At 38.0% G+C, this 16,815-nt stretch overlaps 2 protein-coding genes, 1 pseudogene and 1 gene segment (V, D, J or C); all 4 read left to right on the top strand.

Annotated features, from left to right (window-relative positions):
* The first annotated feature begins 1,128 nt into the window (after positions 1-1,128).
* On the top strand, positions 1,129-4,479 carry si:dkey-282h22.5 (uncharacterized protein LOC107988040 homolog). Of its 2 annotated transcripts, none has more exons than XM_035997022.1 (4): positions 1,129-1,228; positions 1,929-2,028; positions 2,179-2,305; positions 2,931-4,479. In XM_035997022.1, exons 2-4 carry the CDS (start codon positions 1,938-1,940, stop codon positions 3,202-3,204), a joined length of 492 nt encoding a protein of 163 aa, XP_035852915.1. In that variant the 5' UTR covers positions 1,129-1,228; positions 1,929-1,937; the 3' UTR covers positions 3,205-4,479. The 2 variants fall into 2 exon arrangements, with proteins under 2 accessions (XP_035852915.1, XP_035852914.1); XM_035997021.1 differs by having other exon boundaries at positions 2,176-2,305.
* An 86-nt stretch (positions 4,480-4,565) lies between these two features.
* LOC116059622 lies at positions 4,566-8,231 on the top strand (annotated as a pseudogene).
* Positions 8,232-10,330: 2,099 nt separating this feature from the next.
* On the top strand, positions 10,331-11,077 carry LOC116059621. The segment is given in 2 exon segments: positions 10,331-10,535; positions 10,628-11,077. Coding segments are annotated over 2 exon segments (378 nt in total).
* An 867-nt stretch (positions 11,078-11,944) lies between these two features.
* LOC116059620 (immunoglobulin lambda-1 light chain-like) lies at positions 11,945-15,625 on the top strand. 2 transcript variants are annotated; one of them, XM_031312843.2, is made up of 4 exons: positions 11,945-12,091; positions 12,184-12,509; positions 14,180-14,213; positions 15,148-15,625. In XM_031312843.2, exons 1-4 carry the CDS (start codon positions 12,052-12,054, stop codon positions 15,468-15,470), a joined length of 723 nt encoding a protein of 240 aa, XP_031168703.2. In that variant the 5' UTR covers positions 11,945-12,051; the 3' UTR covers positions 15,471-15,625. The 2 variants fall into 2 exon arrangements, with proteins under 2 accessions (XP_031168703.2, XP_031168700.1); XM_031312840.2 differs by lacking the exons at positions 11,945-12,091; positions 12,184-12,509 and adding exons at positions 13,319-13,453; positions 13,538-13,863.
* The last annotated feature ends 1,190 nt before the right edge of the window (positions 15,626-16,815 follow it).

Raw genomic sequence — 16,815 nt, 5'->3', positions numbered from 1 at the left:
ATGTTGTCTCTATGGTTTTAAAGTTGGTGCAGATGGCAGGGTCCATCGCCCAGTCAGATTCCTTTTCAGCTGGGCTCGCCTCATGTCATATCAATACTGTCTGCAGACATCAGCACAGGAGGCAGCAGCATTAACACTCTTTCAAATGGAATAAGGAGCTGTGATCTGGAGTAGAACAGAGCTGGAATATATAGCAACAAATGGTATTTCATTTCATAGCTGTCAAGTAAAGGCACTCCTTTTTGCCAGGTATTTTAAAAAAAAAGAAGAAGGAAAAATGTGCTTTGGTGAGGGATATTTTTCAGCTTTTTTTGAGTCCAGCTGCATTTGCTGGCTAACAACTTTCCAGATTATTGAAGATATCTGTCTTTCATCAGCAGTCAGATTATTTCCACATACATTATCTTGACTTCTCAAGGGTGGATTGACTTCAAGCTGAATGAATTGATGGAGTAAATCATACAGCAGCGCATTTAAGTTTGGGATGTCTAAAGTTTAGTGGTGAGGGAATCTCTCGTGGGACCGTATATTTTTCTCTAACCCTAATCCTATCAGCAGTTCATTATTTATTCAGTGTATTTCATAAAAAAATATTAGCACTAAACAATGTGTTTCCTCATTTTCAGCTTCATCAAGTGTGTGTGTCTCCGGGTTTTGATCATCCTAGGGATCATTGCTGGCTGGGTCTGTCGTATCCCAGATGTTGAGCAGATTGTATTACAGTAGGCAGTAAGAATGCTATGCTGGAGCTGCACTGCCACATCAAACATCTCTTCTGGATTAGAGTCAATAGGGATACCTGTTCCCCTACACCCCTCACAGCAGCTAAAAGACATGTGGGGGATTGATGGCGCATAGATAGGGGATTATCAGGACCTCCCATTAAGGGTCTGTGGGTTATTTATCATTGTAGCAGATGCACAGTCTGCAAGAAACATCAGAGACTTAAGTAGAAAGCATGTGTGTGTGTGCATGTGTTCTGGGAGCTTTTACTTTAGTACCATATTGTGCGTGCAGTAGTGTGCATGCATGCTAAGGGAAAATTGTGTGTCTTCACTGCATCACTGAAGTGGGTGGGAGCAGGTGGGGGAAAGATTCCGGGAGATGGGGGAGGCAGTTATAAGAGAGTGTAACCCAGGTCTCAGTGTGTCACTGTTGAAGGATCGTACCACAGAGTGTGTTCTGCTGCTGTGACCTGGCAAGACCCCTGGCGCTACTTCACAGACAGGTATAGTAAAACCCAAACAAAAGTAAATCTAAGTGAAGCTAGAATCGAGGAGAATACATTTCCTCAAGTATATACTCAGAATCTACATGCAAAACCTTTGTTTCCTATTGCCTTCAGTTAAGAAGGTAGATAAATAATTTGCAGATCAGCTAAATATATTAGGTACAATTCTAACTTTGTCACCAACTGTAAGATGTTTTCTTTAAGTGAAAGTGTGTTAAACATGCTAACTTGTTGAATATCCAAGTTTTCCTGCCATAACGTGCCTGCAGTGGAAGAAGTACTCTGATACTTTACTTAAGTAAAAGTAGAAACACCTCGGCCTCAAAATACTCCATTACAAGTTAAAATCCTGAATTAAAAATGTCACTTTTAAGTAAAAGTACAGAATTATCAAAAGTAGAATTACTCATAATGCAGAATGGTTCCTTTCAATGTGTAATATTAATACTGAATATTATACTATTCGGTTTTTATCACTAACAAATACATGTAAGAGCATTTTAATGTTGAAGTTGGTTAATGTGGAGAAAATTTGAGATACTGTGTATACTTGTGGGTAGATTAGTAGTAAAGTACTGCTCACATATAAGCCTATAATGTTTGTTTTTATGTAAAGAGTAACTAAATGTACTTTTTAGTTACTGCTTTCCTGTACATTTGTTTCTCAGCAGCCATCTGATATTTGTGTTTTTGTTAGGTGAGGAAGATGATGAAGGAGATTCTGGTAATGCTCTGCATGATCTTAACATGCAGAGCTCAGAAATGGAACCATGAAACCTCACGTTGGGACCCTAAAGGTCAGGGACAATGAGTAGTCACCATTTTCCACAATCTGTTAATGATTAGCAAAAACGTTTCATTTTTAAAAGCACTTGAATCAAGACTTTGTACAGTTCAGGGTACATACTTGGCTTCATACTCATACATATAAATGTCGATTTCAGCAGAACACGCCAACGGCAAGACTTGTTCCAACTTGACCCAGGTACTGGACAACTGGAAATTTGCTATTCTAACCCAAGTGAAAGATCTTCTGATCAATGACCACGCTTCTGTCCTGCCCGAATACAACAGGTGGGTCACACTGGTTATGCCTGTACTTTGCAGTGATGATAGACACAGAACCAAGAACAAGAAGGGAAAACAGAGAGTTCAAATGTTGAGTAAGAGCGAGAATAACAACAGTCGTTGACGTCAGTGAGCTTTTTATTGTTCCTCACTGTTTTTAGGATTAGGAATTATGTAACTTACTTTGCTCTGCACGTGACCACTGGCCTGTCAGAGCCAGTAATTTGATCCATGGTTGTTCTGGTCAACAGAGGGCCACTCTGCTTTGTAAATGACCTCACTACAGAGACTGCGCCAAAAGAATACGGGAAATGTTTCAGACTTGTGTTCTGATGAATTCAGTGTGTTTCTGGCAGATTGACCCTTTCCTTTTGAGATTAGGCTATGGACCACAATACCAACAGCTTGAACGTATCTGATTAACCATTTCAGGTGCACTGCAGGCTCACTGCAGGTGTCCTTGTGCCAAATCTGCTCATATACTTTAATCTTTTTTTAAGGAACATCCGTTCTGTCTGTTCTGTTATCCTGATGTTTCCTGCAGATGATGGGGCTGTTCCTGATGAACAGCATGTCATGACTTTCATGTTTATGTTGCCAATTTGACTCAAATGTTTCTGCATGTGTTTAGGATCCCGCCTCTGTCAGATGCCCTGGGAGACCTCTACAGGCAGTTTAACACTCTAAAAGACGAGCTCGGGAGGCTTACCTCAAAGTTTGACGGTGTGGAGGGTTTTGTGGAGGACCTCAAGTATGGCAGATCCGCTCTGCCTCAGCGGCCCGTACCGAGGGTCCCCCCCGGCGTTGGTCTGAGGTCTCCTCTGCGAGCACAGATGAGGGCTCCTGACAGGGGGAAGGGGCCAACACTGATTAGAGCGAGGAGAAGAGGGCCACAGAGACCTTAGAAATGCCAATGCTCATGTATCAGAAAAGAGTTAATGGGTTTATATATATTTTTCAGAAGAAGAAGATTAGTTTGTCTAATTTTATCAATGAGTGTGATGTCAGAATAGGTCACATAAATAAGAACGACTTAGTGATGCATGATGTAGAAAAGATGATTTTCCAAATGTGTTTATCTTAGCCTTTCTGTACAAAGTCACTTTTAACCACAAGGTGGAAGCATTGATCAAATTAACTAGACTGTCATCCTGCTGCTCTATGTGTATCAATAGCTTGACATAAAGTCTAGAGGTGTGATATAACACAATATATAGATACCTTTTAGACATTGATTAACATTGTATGACCATTTGTTTGTATTTGAGTTTTGTCGCCCAAATGATTATTAAAAAATAGATTAATTTGCAAGTTAAATTAATCAACATTTGCTACATTGTAAATATACTACATTCAGTAACATTATTAGGACCAATCACTGTCCAACCATTGGGAAAAATGTGTTCTTAAGCGTGTGAGGGACACATTGACATGCACAAAAAGGGATCGAACCACCATGAAAGTGGCTGAGATACAGCTGCCCCCATTATCAATGGAATGCAACAGAGTTTTCAAACACACTTTTTTTCATTTTTATATTTATTTTAATATATGCCTAATATGTTTTCCTTGTCTGTGATATCCTGATTAGACTGCAGTAGAATTTCAAAATGGACCATAGCATAAGTAAGATCTTGACGAATTTTGGAGACTAAAAACTAAAATTCACCTGTTCGTTATTATTTCTCTCTGCCACAACTAAGATAAATAATTGAATAAGCAGTGAAAATACTGTAACAGCCCTGTACTGTACAAGTTCAGGAATAATGTTGAAAAAAATGTTGAACAAGTACGACTTGTTCAACTTTTTTTTTTTTAGGGACAGCTGCAAGATTTACTCAATACAATGGACACTGCAATGGAGTTAATATATATCAAGGTTGATATAATGAAAGCAGTGGTTTTCCCCCTGGGGTGATGATGCAAGTGACATGTTTGTTATGAAACTTGATTAATATTGTTTAACCTGGGTTGACTACTGCCAGTGTCAGGATGTTAGAATAATCAGCAAATTTGCAAATGAAACTGAGTTTTCATCCTCTGTCAGTGAAGCATCACCTCTCATCTCCTCCCTCTCTTCCTTCCCAGGATGCACCTGCAGGCCTCCTCTCTCTATTTATAGCTCCATGTAAATGAAGAGGTCAAGTGTCAGCTCTCTGTACAATAACAGGAAACGGTCTCTGACTGGAAACACACTGATGGATTAATTATTAACACGTTATCACAATCACAGACAGTTTACTTCTTATTTGAATGAATTATATTCACGTGTGCACTGTGGGCAAGTTTATATCCAGCGATAGATTAAAAAACCCTTTAAATATAATTATACGTTAAATTCTGTTATTTTTAAGCCCAACTAAAGCAAGCAAATATAAAGGTTTACAACATACATTGAAACTTGAATGCTAGCATTCGTTTCATTTGAAACTAGACAAAGTAGAAAATCCATTACATTAAAACAGAATATCTTTTTTCAGATAATGAATGAAAAAATAATGCAGATTAAAGCAAAGCTCCTCCTCCTGTCAGTCCCTCTCAGTTTCAGTGATGTATTAAATTGCTCCTCCAGCACCTCCTCTCCTCATCCTCCAAACCCTCTCATCTGTCAGCAGTAAGATCACTTTCCAAGTCACAAGGCCATTCTCAGCACACACTGCCAACATGCTGGGGACCCTCTGCACTCTCATCACTGCTCTAACATGTAAGAAGGCTGACTTACTGCAGCTTTGACCTCATGTTGGATTCATCAGTCTGTGTGTTTCTCTTGACTCCGTGTCCTCTTGTTGTTTCCAGGTGTGAGTGGTGTGACCGTGGTGACACAGAAGTCTCCTGTTGTCACGGTGAGGAAAGGAGAGACAGCCACCATGGACTGTAACCTGGGGACTGTTACAGGCAGTGCTGCTCGCTGGTATAAACAGATTCCAGGAGGAGTTCCTCAGTTTGTATTATATTTTATACATAGCTACTCCTCCCCACGTTATGGCTCTGGTTTCTCCTCTCCCAAATTCACTTCTAGTCATCTGTCAGGGACACAGTATCGATTGACCATCAGTAATGTGGAGGAGGGAGACTCAGCAGTCTATCACTGTGAAACTTGGGATGACTCTGTAAACTGCACGTATCACAGTAATTCAAGCTGTGACAAAAACCTCCTCACTAAACACTTCTGTTTTTTGAATGTCTGATACATTACACTGTGAAAAAAACATAGCATCATAGCAAATGATTTCTCTGACATCTCCACATGTGCATGTAAACATTTTTGATTCATGACATCTTACAGATAACTTTGCTGAAACTCTCAAAATGTGATATTATTTCTATACTATGAAGGTTATGAATTTGAATTTCGGTTGCAGCAAATCTCTATTTTTCATGGGGTGAAAAGATAACTTGATTATAGAATGTTACCCAACATGGCTGTACATACAGTACAATATACTAAAATCAATTAATGAAAATTAAATTAATGAATTAATGATACTCCTGATAAAAAATATCTATGCACTTTGTCCTGCTCATCATTAAACAGTGTTATTGTGTATATACAATCTACTACATGAACTTGAACTTAATACCCACACCACATAGTCTTTTGAATCATTATTTTTTAAGAGAAAGGTCTGATAACACTGCTCCATACGCAACAAAAATATAAAACCTAAATGAAAATGTATGGTCATGAACTAAATAAATTATGAAACGTGAGATTATTGCTATGAAATTATCTGGGGATATAACATTAAACCACATGAATGCTTCCCATTTACTAATGTAAACTGGGTAAAGTGTGTAAACTCCTCCTCCTCCACTACTTCTCTCCTCAGTGTCTTTATAAGCTTCAGTCTCTCTTCTCCTCACACTCCAACCCTGCTCACCTCTCAGCTGGACAGTAAGGGACGTTTACACCACACACTGACAACATGCTGGGGACCCTCTGCACTCTCATCACTGCTCTAACATGTAAGATATACTTCTCTTTCCTTATACAGCGCATATTTTCACAAAAACCTTTCACTCATGTGTTTTCTGATGTTTTCAGATGTTGATGCAGTGATAGTGCTGACCCAGACGCCTCCTGTCCACACAGTTTCTACAGGACAAGAGGTTGTTCTCAACTGCAACATTCAGAGAGATGATGGATATTATGTTGTTTGGTATAAACAGGTTCCTGGTGAAGCTCCTCAGTATGTTCTCAGTTTTTACCATTCTCACAGTTCCCCCAGCTTTGGATCTGGATTCTCCTCAAACCGATTCAACTCTAAATCCTCATCAAACATAGATTATCAGTTTATCATAAAGCAGGCAGAGACAGGAGACTCTGCAGTCTATCACTGTGGAACATGGGACAACTCTGCTAAGGAGAACGCATCACAGTGATTTACACTGTGACAAAAACCTTCTTACTAATACTTCTGCTTTTGAGTGCCTCACATATCAACTAATGCTCTTTATATCTGCAGTACCCTGCATGAGACTTTAACTAAATTAATCTCTCTCACCACTGAACATGAAGAAATATATTCAGTATTTGTTTTCTGCTTTTCATTTGCACTAGACTATGCACTGAAAAAACACCAATGCATGACAAATAAAGCATAAAGATTCATTCCTGACCTTGGGGACAAATATATGTGGTAAGTATCTTCATCACTCTGAGAATAGATCAGTAAGTGGAACTTACCTTTAGAATAGTTAACACATAAAACAACAATGACCACAAATAACTGCATTATTTTTTTGACTTTGAGTAAATCCAAAGAATCACAAAGCTTACCAAACTAAATGAATTTGGATTAAAATTCCCTATGCTATCTTTGTGAGTAGAGAAAACTGTAATAAAATGCAACAATTAGAGATAAACATTTGTGTTCAAACCATGCTTTGCTTATAATTTAGACCTAATGTTGTAACCCCAGGCCTTTCAAATAAAACATTAGCTTGGACTTTATTCATTTTCCTAACTTAAAAACATGATTTCACAATGCATTGTCATGAACGGGTTTGTATGAAAAGTTATGCACACAAATGTACAAAAACTATTAGGAGACCTCCGACTGGCCACGTGACATCGGCTACAGAGCTCCAGGCTACTGTGTGACAGTTGCTAGCAGTTTGCTGCTACGTGCTGTCGACTACTCCGCATTGTGCTCCGTCAGGTCAGCGGTAGTTGGTGTTTCAGTTAACCGAGAATAGGTGACTGAGCCGGGTACAGAGCACAGTGAGCTGCTGTTCGTGGTGTTCTGTCAGCTCGGCGGTAGTTGGTGGTCTAGTTACCCCAGAATGGGTGACTGTGCGCTGTGTACAGAGCACCGCGAGCTGCCAGTCGTGGTAGTCAAAAATGTCACTTTGTAATAGCAGGCTACTAAACATGTCTTTGCCTATGATTTTTTTGTCAAACAAAACACTATAAAACATGATGCAACAAGATTCAGAATCATTCCTCAAGTCCAGCAGTGTCTTGTGTTACACTTTGAGACATCGGTGATGCATATTCAGCTCCTTTGCTCTGTAATCCTGCAGTAAGTCATTAGTCATTTCTAAGTTTTTTAAAATGCTATTTTCAGTTTGATTGCAATATTGAATCTGTTAGTCAGGCCTTGTGTCAATGATTTGTTTCCCATTTATTTGATTAATGTCCTTTGTGCGTTTTCAGGCTCCAGCCTCCTTCCTCCTGTCCTGACAGTCTTTCCTCAGTCCAACAAAGCCTTTCTGGTCTGTCTAGTCAGGGCCATGTGAGCTGGTTGGCGGGAGTCCAATGAGCACTGGGATCTCTACCAGCACCGCTGTTCAGCAACCAGACTTCCCAAATCAGCAGCTATCTGGTCATCCAGATGTCAGACTGGAAGAGGGATCAGGTTTACACATGTAGTGTCTTTGGGCTCCCAGCCTTCAGAAAAACAAGTCAGACTGTCCCACTGAAGAATAGTAGAGCAGAATGACAATTTAACACCTGCTTCTTTAGCGTTTGTGCCGTTTGCCCATTACAAGCTTTACATGTTAGAAATGATCTGTATGCATGCTTGCAATATATGTATCAGTTTTGCAAATTCTGCATTTTTCAAAACTCAATCTAAGATTTGAAAAAAAAATTGTTGAAAAAGACTTTGATTTGTGACTTCTAACATTAACTAAATTTTATCTCCTGATGTTCATCTCACTGATAATTCCAGATAATCAATATACATGCGGCAAGGGTCACCAATAAGGGGGAGAATTTGAATGTGAACATTGATTAATTGAAGAAACTGGAGAGAAAAGCACACAGGTCAGTTACTGATGAGGCAGAGGCGTGTTTCAAAGTATATCAAATGTTTATTTCTAATAACAAATCAAAAAAGCAGGAGCTTAAACTGCTGAAAGAAAAGGGTTAATAAACAAACTTCCTAAAATGGTGGGGTGGGTAAAATTCTTATTATAAAGATGTTAAAACAGCCTTATAGCGGTCTTAAAAACACATGTTTAATATGAGAACTAAGCCCAAAAATAACTTATAAACATACTAAGCAGATGCCACTTGTGGAGAGGCAGACTACACGGAGGAGTGTTCAGGTGTGCCACCGCTACGCACCTCAGGTGCAACACACACAGCAATCCTCACAGCAAAATGGTGGAGTCTACATTCTGTCACTGTGCAATTACTCACATGCAAAAACAATGAAGGAACCTCACCACTAGTGTCTATCCTCCAACCAAGATGGCAACCCCCTCTGAAAGAATTTTTTCCAAAAATCAGACAAATATGGCAACCCAGTTAGTTAAAGAAAACTCACAAAAAGCCAACCATAAAAGGGCAGGACAATAAATGCCAATCAAACCTAAACTAAATGAACACAAGCTAAAGACAAAAAAAACAAGATAACCAAAGGACAAAACTAGATAAGGGCAAAACAGAACTGAACCAGACAACAATACTTAACAATTAACCAGGTTAAACGTTTATAGTAAAATTCCCTTGACTTACTCAACACTACTGAGATGGGATATTAAAGGGAATAAAATCATCTCCCATGGCAGGAGGGACAACTAGAGTCTCCTTGTAGCACTTCAAACAAAATGGTGATTAACTACCAACTGTTTATCTTGGAAACACATGAAATGTGACATAGAAATGCACCTTTCACATACCTGAGGGCAACAAACACTAGCCTACAGCCAAAGCAGGGACGATCAGGAAGCAGAGACATGACAAACCGAGCACAGGTGACGTACATGTAGCCTAGCCTTAGTTAGGGGGTTGGCCATGGGAGAGGTCAGGCCAAGGCTGCATTCAGGTTCACTACACATTTACCTGCACTAGGGGAAACTTCCCCACTACAGACACAAACAGCATTTTAAATTAGTAAGGCAATATTTTTATTAGTTGTTAATTTGCAATAAAAGCACAACAGCAAGATTAATATTCAGTCTTCCTCTGGTTTTGGTTGCTTGCAGTAGTTAAGACATCAGAAAATCAGACATAATGAGTAAATGAAACTGAGTTTTCATCCTCTGTCAGTGAAGCATCACCTCTTTCCTCCCTCTCTTCCTTCCCAGGATGCACCTGCAGGTCTCCTCTCCTTATTTATACAGAGGTCAAGTTTCAGCTCTCTGTTAAATAAGAGGAAACTGTCTCTGACTGGAAACGCACTAATATGTTAATTAATATCATTATGTCAATCGTAGACCATTAACTTCTTATGTGTGTGAAATGTGTACATGTCCGCTGAGCTAACGCTTATATTTTGTAGTAGATGTTTTTGACTTATAAAAAAACTTGTAAAGTAGATCATGATGATTTAAAAAAAAATCATCATGATCTAAATTACAAGTTTTTAATTGAAGGACAATTACTTGTGTATAAAACAATGAATTCCATCCATTTGGAACTGAAAATATTAAGAAATCCATGTAAACTGCATGCTATTTTGACATCAGGGCATTATTGAGTTTTGTAAAATTAAAGTTTTCATCTACACTGACAATAATGGACAAATTAAAGAAATTTCCCTCCACAGAAAATAAAAGACCAACACATTTGAGAAACCATGCAGATTGAAGCAAAGCTCCTCCTCCTGTCAGTCACTCTCAGTTTCAGTGATGTATTAAATTGCTCCTCCAGCACCTCCTCTCCTCATCCTCCAAACCCTCTCATCTGTCAGCAGTAAGATCACTTTCCAAGTCACAAGGCCATTCTCAGCACACACTGCCAACATGCTGGGGACCCTCTGCACTCTCATCACTGCTCTAACATGTAAGGAGGCTGACTTACTGCAGCTTTGACCTCATGTTGGATTCATCAGTCTGTGTGTTTCTCTTGACTCTGTGTCCTCTTGTTGTTTCCAGGTGTGAGTGGTGTGACCGTGGTGACACAGAAGCCTCCTGTTGTCACGGTGAGGAAAGGAGAGACAGCCACCATGGACTGTAACCTGGGGACTGTTACAAGCAGTGCTGCTCGCTGGTATAAACAGATTCCAGGAGGAGTTCCTCAGTTTGTATTATATTTTATACATAGCTCTAGCTCTCCAACCTATGGCTCTGGTTTCTCCTCTCCAAAATTCACATCTAATCATCAGTCAACATCAGATTATCGTTTGATCATCAAAAATGTGGAGGAGGGAGACTCAGCAGTCTATTACTGTCAAACATGGGACGGCTCTGCTAAGGAGAACGTATCACAGTGATTTACACTGTGACAAAAACCTCCTCACAAATACTTCTGCTTTTTCTCTGACACATCTTGACTAGGAAAGAAGCCAACAGCCAATGATTTCTGTAAATTGCTCACTTATATATTAAAAATATATTTTAATATTTTTAAACGCTTTAATTGGATTCTCAAATAAATCCTTAGTCTAACTTAGTAGTCTATTATACATACGCATTATGCAATATTCATACAAGCAAAATCAAGTCATAATCAATTACACTGTTGGAAAAATAATTGTAAATATTAATGCATCTTGCTACTCTTCACACAAGATTCAAAGTTTGCAACGGCTTCGCATCCCAGAATTTAATAAATCCTTCTTGAGAGAAATCCTCTGGTGCACATGTAGTGATCATTATTATATTTACACTCACATTAAATATCAATCAAACTGCATTGTTTCCACTTCCTTAATAGACCCAAAGTACATCTGGCAGACATACGTAGGAAAAACTAAACAGTTTGTTTAAGTGAAGATAAAACCAAACCAAATTAAAATATTACATTGACCTGCTTACATATCCTCTAGATGTAAATGTTAATGATATGTTTCCAATGAATGGATCACATAAGTCATTATCAACATGAATAATTTTCCCTTGGTGAGAGACAGTTCAGAAAAGCGTGACGAAACTATGATAAGAGATAAACAGTTATGTTTACTCTACTGTACATCCTGCTTATTATTGAACAGATTACTACTGTAATATACTCCTGTAAGAAAACATGAACCTGAAGACATATCTAGCATCTGATCATATTTTACTTCATGTCTTGCAAATGAAACAACCCCTGAGATTATTAACAATGATGCAAAGGACTTCAGCAGGCTTACAAATCCAACAGGAACAAAAACAAATCAAACTGATTTGTGGATATGATGTGAAAACACAAAAATCCTGTCATTTATTAATGAATGACAGGATTCGTTAAACTCCTCCTCCTCCACTTCTCCTCTCCTCAGTGTCTTTATAAGCTTCAGTCTCTCTTCTCCTCACACTCCAACCCTGCTCACCTCTCAGCTGGACAGTAAGGGACGTTTACACCACACACTGACAACATGCTGGGGACCCTCTGCACTCTCATCACTGCTCTAACATGTAAGGAGGCTGACTTACTGCAGCTTTGACCTCATGTTGGATTCATGAGTCTGTGTGTTTCTCTTGACTCTGTGTCCTCTTGTTGTTTCCAGGTGTGAGTGGTGTGACCGTGGTGACACAGAAGCCTCCTGTTGTCACGGTGAGGAAAGGAGAGACAGCCACCATGGACTGTAACCTGGGGGCTGTTACTGACAGTGCTGCTTGCTGGTATAAACAGATTCCAGGAGGAGTTCCTCAGCATGTTCTGAGGTTTTATCACAGCAATAGCTCTCCAAGCTATGGCTCTGGTTTCTCCTCTCCAAAGTTCACATCTAATCATCAGTCAACATCAGATTATCGTTTGATCATCACCAATGTGGAGGAGGGAGACTCAGCAGTCTATTACTGTCAAACATGGGACAGCTCTGCTAAGGAGTACGTATCACAGTGATTTACACTGTGACAAAAACCTCCTCACAAATACTTCTGTTTTTTGAGTCTCTGACACATCTCCACAATAGAGCAATTAAACAACTCGGTGTAATAACACACTATGTACAATATTTGTAATAATAAGTACTCTTATTGGATCTTTAAATTTGCTCTACACACATGTTTAATTAATTAAAAATAAGCAAAGCACCAGTAACTATGCACAACCTTCATGCATAATATCTGAGTCTGACCAACAGGCTTTAAATGCTGCTGTGTCATTCGACTCAATGTTGTTTTGCAGCTAAAACATGCGCAAATTAAAATACTACATTAACATTACTACAGGTCATGTAGATACAGATATCTTTCATTAGTTTTTAATATATGAGTCAGAACAATTTGGATGAATAGCAAACATCTTTGCTTGCTGAGAGGAATATTTAGAAGAATAAAAACACTGAGATGAGAAGTCAACTTTTACACTCTGTCTAGAAGGCTGTTCATAAACTCAGTGAGAACTTGATGACACAATCTTAAAAAAACAACAATGTAATGTATCTTGTGGTCTAAATGATAATTTAAAGAATAATTTAGAAAGATAAACAGAAATAAATCTGATACCATAGATAAAACTTATACGCATACTATTAAATACATTTACAGATACATTTTTACAAGCAATATAATTGATCAAATATATGTTTTTAATAAAAAATATTTCATGTGAAACCCCATTTATGATGTAGTTTATTAATGAATGAAAACAGTGTTGCGTGTGTAAACTCCTCCTCCTCCACTTCTCCTCTCCTCAGTGTCTTTATAAGCTTCGGTCTCTCTTCTCCTCACACTCCAACCCTGCTCACCTCTCAGCTGGACAGTAAGGGACGTTTACACCACACACTGACAACATGCTGGGGACCCTCTGCACTCTCATCACTGCTCTAACATGTAAGATATACTTCTCTTTCCTTTTACAGCCCATATTTTCACACAGAAACCTTTCACTCATGTATTTTCTCTGTATGTTGACAGATGTTGATGCAGTGATAGTGCTGACCCAGACGCCTCCTGTCCACACAGTTTCTACAGGACAAGAGGTTGTTCTCAAATGCAACATTCAGAGATATGATGGAAATTCTGTCAGATGGTATAAACAGGTTCCTGGTGAAGCTCCTCAGTATGTTCTCAGATTTCTCCATTCTGGCAGTTCCCTCAGCTTTGGATCAGGATTCTCCTCAGACCGATTCAACTCTAAATCCTCATCAAACATAGATTATCAGTTTATCATAAAGCAGGCAGAGACAGGAGACTCTGCTCAGTATTACTGTCAGACATGGGATGACTCTGCTTCTGCAGCTGTATCACAGTGATTCACACTGTGACAAAAACCTCAATAAGAGACTCACCACAGCTTTTATGAATTCTAAATGAAATCAAACACTTCAGGTCAGAAAAACTGAACCAAAACATTTAAGGACATTCAATGAATTCCTCTGAAGAGACAAGAGTCTTTGAAACAAGTCCAGCAGTGTTTGGGAATATAATCTGACTGATGAAGTGAATGAGATGTTGACAGTGAAAGTTGGTCTCAACAGGATGTTTCAGTTCCACTCCCCTCATTAGTGAGAGTCAGGAGGTTTTTGTACAGCCATGTATACAAACTGAATCACTGTGGTATTCGGACAAGGCACCAAGCTGATTGTGACAAGTAAGTACTTTTTAACTGATCATAAAACAGGATAGATTTGATGTTTCTGATACATGTTAAGATGAATTAATAAATTAATATGTTGCTTACTGTTTAGAATATTTAACATTTTGTTCATTGAGTAATAGATGACATGTGCTTTGATGTTTCTGATGCATATTATGACACATTAATAAATGTATACATTGCTAAATGTTTAGAAAATAACATGTTGTTCAGTGAATAATGTATTTACTTTTTTACACATGCTTTGATATCAGGCTGTGTGTTTGAAGGCAAAGGAACGATCAGCGTCTGATCACAATACATTACATGATTACACATATTCTAAAGTTTTTTGATGGCTGAGGAATTTGTAAGAGAGACAATATTTACAGATTGTTCTCATTTATTTTCTCCACTTATGACAAGTTTGAACAACTTTAAACAAGTTTTAACAAAAACACCATGTTAAAAAAATCTGTCCACAGTATTTTACATTTTAATATCAAAACCAAATAACTGTGCTTGTAATGTACTATTTACTAATCTTCATCGAGATTTTTGACTTTACCTGAATATCATTGTGGCTGTTTGAAGTTATTTTTTCCTTTGATGGTAGATAGATAGACTCTACACAAAAAAGTGACAACTAATTTACTGTAAATTCTCACAGTCACTGAGATCCATATATAAGAATACAAATTATAAGACACAGAAGGGCACTTTATGAATTTGTTTCCAACATAAAAATTATGAAGTTAGTGATTCATAGATTTACTTTTATAAAGGAACACTGCTCATATTTTATGTGTTGATTTCTGAATGTTTTTGACGATTTAAAATGCTTAACTTCTTCAGCGTGTTTGTTATATTGTCAACACAACTAATAAATGAATATGTCATGCTTTGTGTTAAGGATTTTTTTTGATGAATGTTCTTTGTGTGTTTTCAGGCTCCAGCCTTCCTGTCCTGACAGTCTTCCCTCCGTCCAGTGCTGAGCTCCAGTCCAACAAAGCCTCTCTGGTCTGTCTGTCCAGTCAGTCTGGGCCTTTTGCAGATGTGAGCTGGTTGGCTGGTGGGAGTCCAGTGAGCACTGGGATCTCTACCAGCACCGCTGTTCAGCAACCAGACCACACTTTCCAAATCAGCAGCTATCTGGCCGTCCAGACGTCAGACTGGAACAGGGATCAGGTTTACACATGTAGAGTGTCTTTGGGCTCCCAGACTTCAGAGAAAAACATCCGCAAGTCAGACTGTCCCACTGAAGAACAGTAGAGGAGCAGAATGACCATTTAACATCTGCTTCTTTACTATTTGTGCTGTTTGCTCATTTCAAGCTTTACATGTTAGAAAAGATGTCTGCATGCTTGTCATACATGTTGTATCAGCTTTGCAAATGATAAAATGTATTCAATAAAAAAAACATTGTGAAAAAAAAAAGATTGCTTCTGTAATTTTTGTCACTGACAATGGCAGTTAGGAAGACATCTAGATTATTATTTCTGTCTCACTTTCAGTTTTTTTTTGTTTTATTAAGAAAATTCGCAAACAAAATCGTATAGGTATTTATGTTGATTAAGACAATGACTTTTAAAGTATGCCAAATCATGAAAGAGAGTAAAGCTAAACATCTGTATCTGGTCTTAGTTGCTTGCAGTTGTTAAATCAGTCCTCCATCAGTGAAACATCACCTCTCTACTGCTCCATCTCTTCCTTCCCAGGATGCACCTGCAGGCCTCCTCTCCTTATTTATAGCTCCATGTTAATGAAGTGGTCAAGGGTCAGCTCTCTGTACAATAAGAGTAAACTGTCTCTGACTGGAAACACACTGATAGTTCAAATGCTGTCATTTGGTCAATCTCTCACTACCGCATATTTTTCATGAAATCAATAAAATGTAAAAAAATAAATAAATAAAAAAAAAAAAAAAATATATATATATATATATATATATATATATATATATATATATATATATATATAAACTTAGATATTTCTTAATGTCATGTCTTAGTTATTGGACACACAGATAACCTATTAGAATGAAAGGCGCTAGTTGTTCTAATTCAGCTTAATTCTTTGACCTTTTATAAAACTTTATGATCTTATCCCTTAAAAAAATAGTTTATTTCCAGTCACCACCAGAGAGTAATTTAACATGTTCATAAAATGGTGAATAACAAATGGGTCTGTTTGAGAGACAGCATTCAATTATTAGCTTTTGTTTTTAAAGAAAAAAACATAACGATAATTAGTAGCACTTGAGATGGGGACTCCTGCAGCGACCAATATGATAATATTTTCAGATAACACGTTAGACTGTGTTGAGCTCTCATTGAGACTTTTAAACTAATTTCAATCAGTTCAAATTGTAATTTAAGGAAACAGTCCCAATTCAGTTTTCCAAAGGATTTTTTTAATGATAGTTTATTCTTGAAAACAAAATGAAAAGCACACATCCAGGGAGATTATGCAAGATCACTTTCAATCAGAACGGGGAGGCACCTCCCAATTTATCTCATAAGAAATTATATTAGTTCGAAGTAATGTTTGAATTAGAAAATAAGCAATGAATAACATTTTTTTTTTTTAAATCTAATAAAACACTATTGCACTTTGA

The sequence above is a fragment of the Sander lucioperca genome, chromosome 21 (genome assembly GCF_008315115.2).
Source record: "Sander lucioperca isolate FBNREF2018 chromosome 21, SLUC_FBN_1.2, whole genome shotgun sequence".
In the NCBI taxonomy this organism is placed as follows: Eukaryota; Metazoa; Chordata; class Actinopteri; order Perciformes; family Percidae; genus Sander; species Sander lucioperca.
The sequence above is the reverse complement of the archived record's forward strand: the minus strand, read 5'-3'. Positions and strand labels throughout refer to the sequence as shown.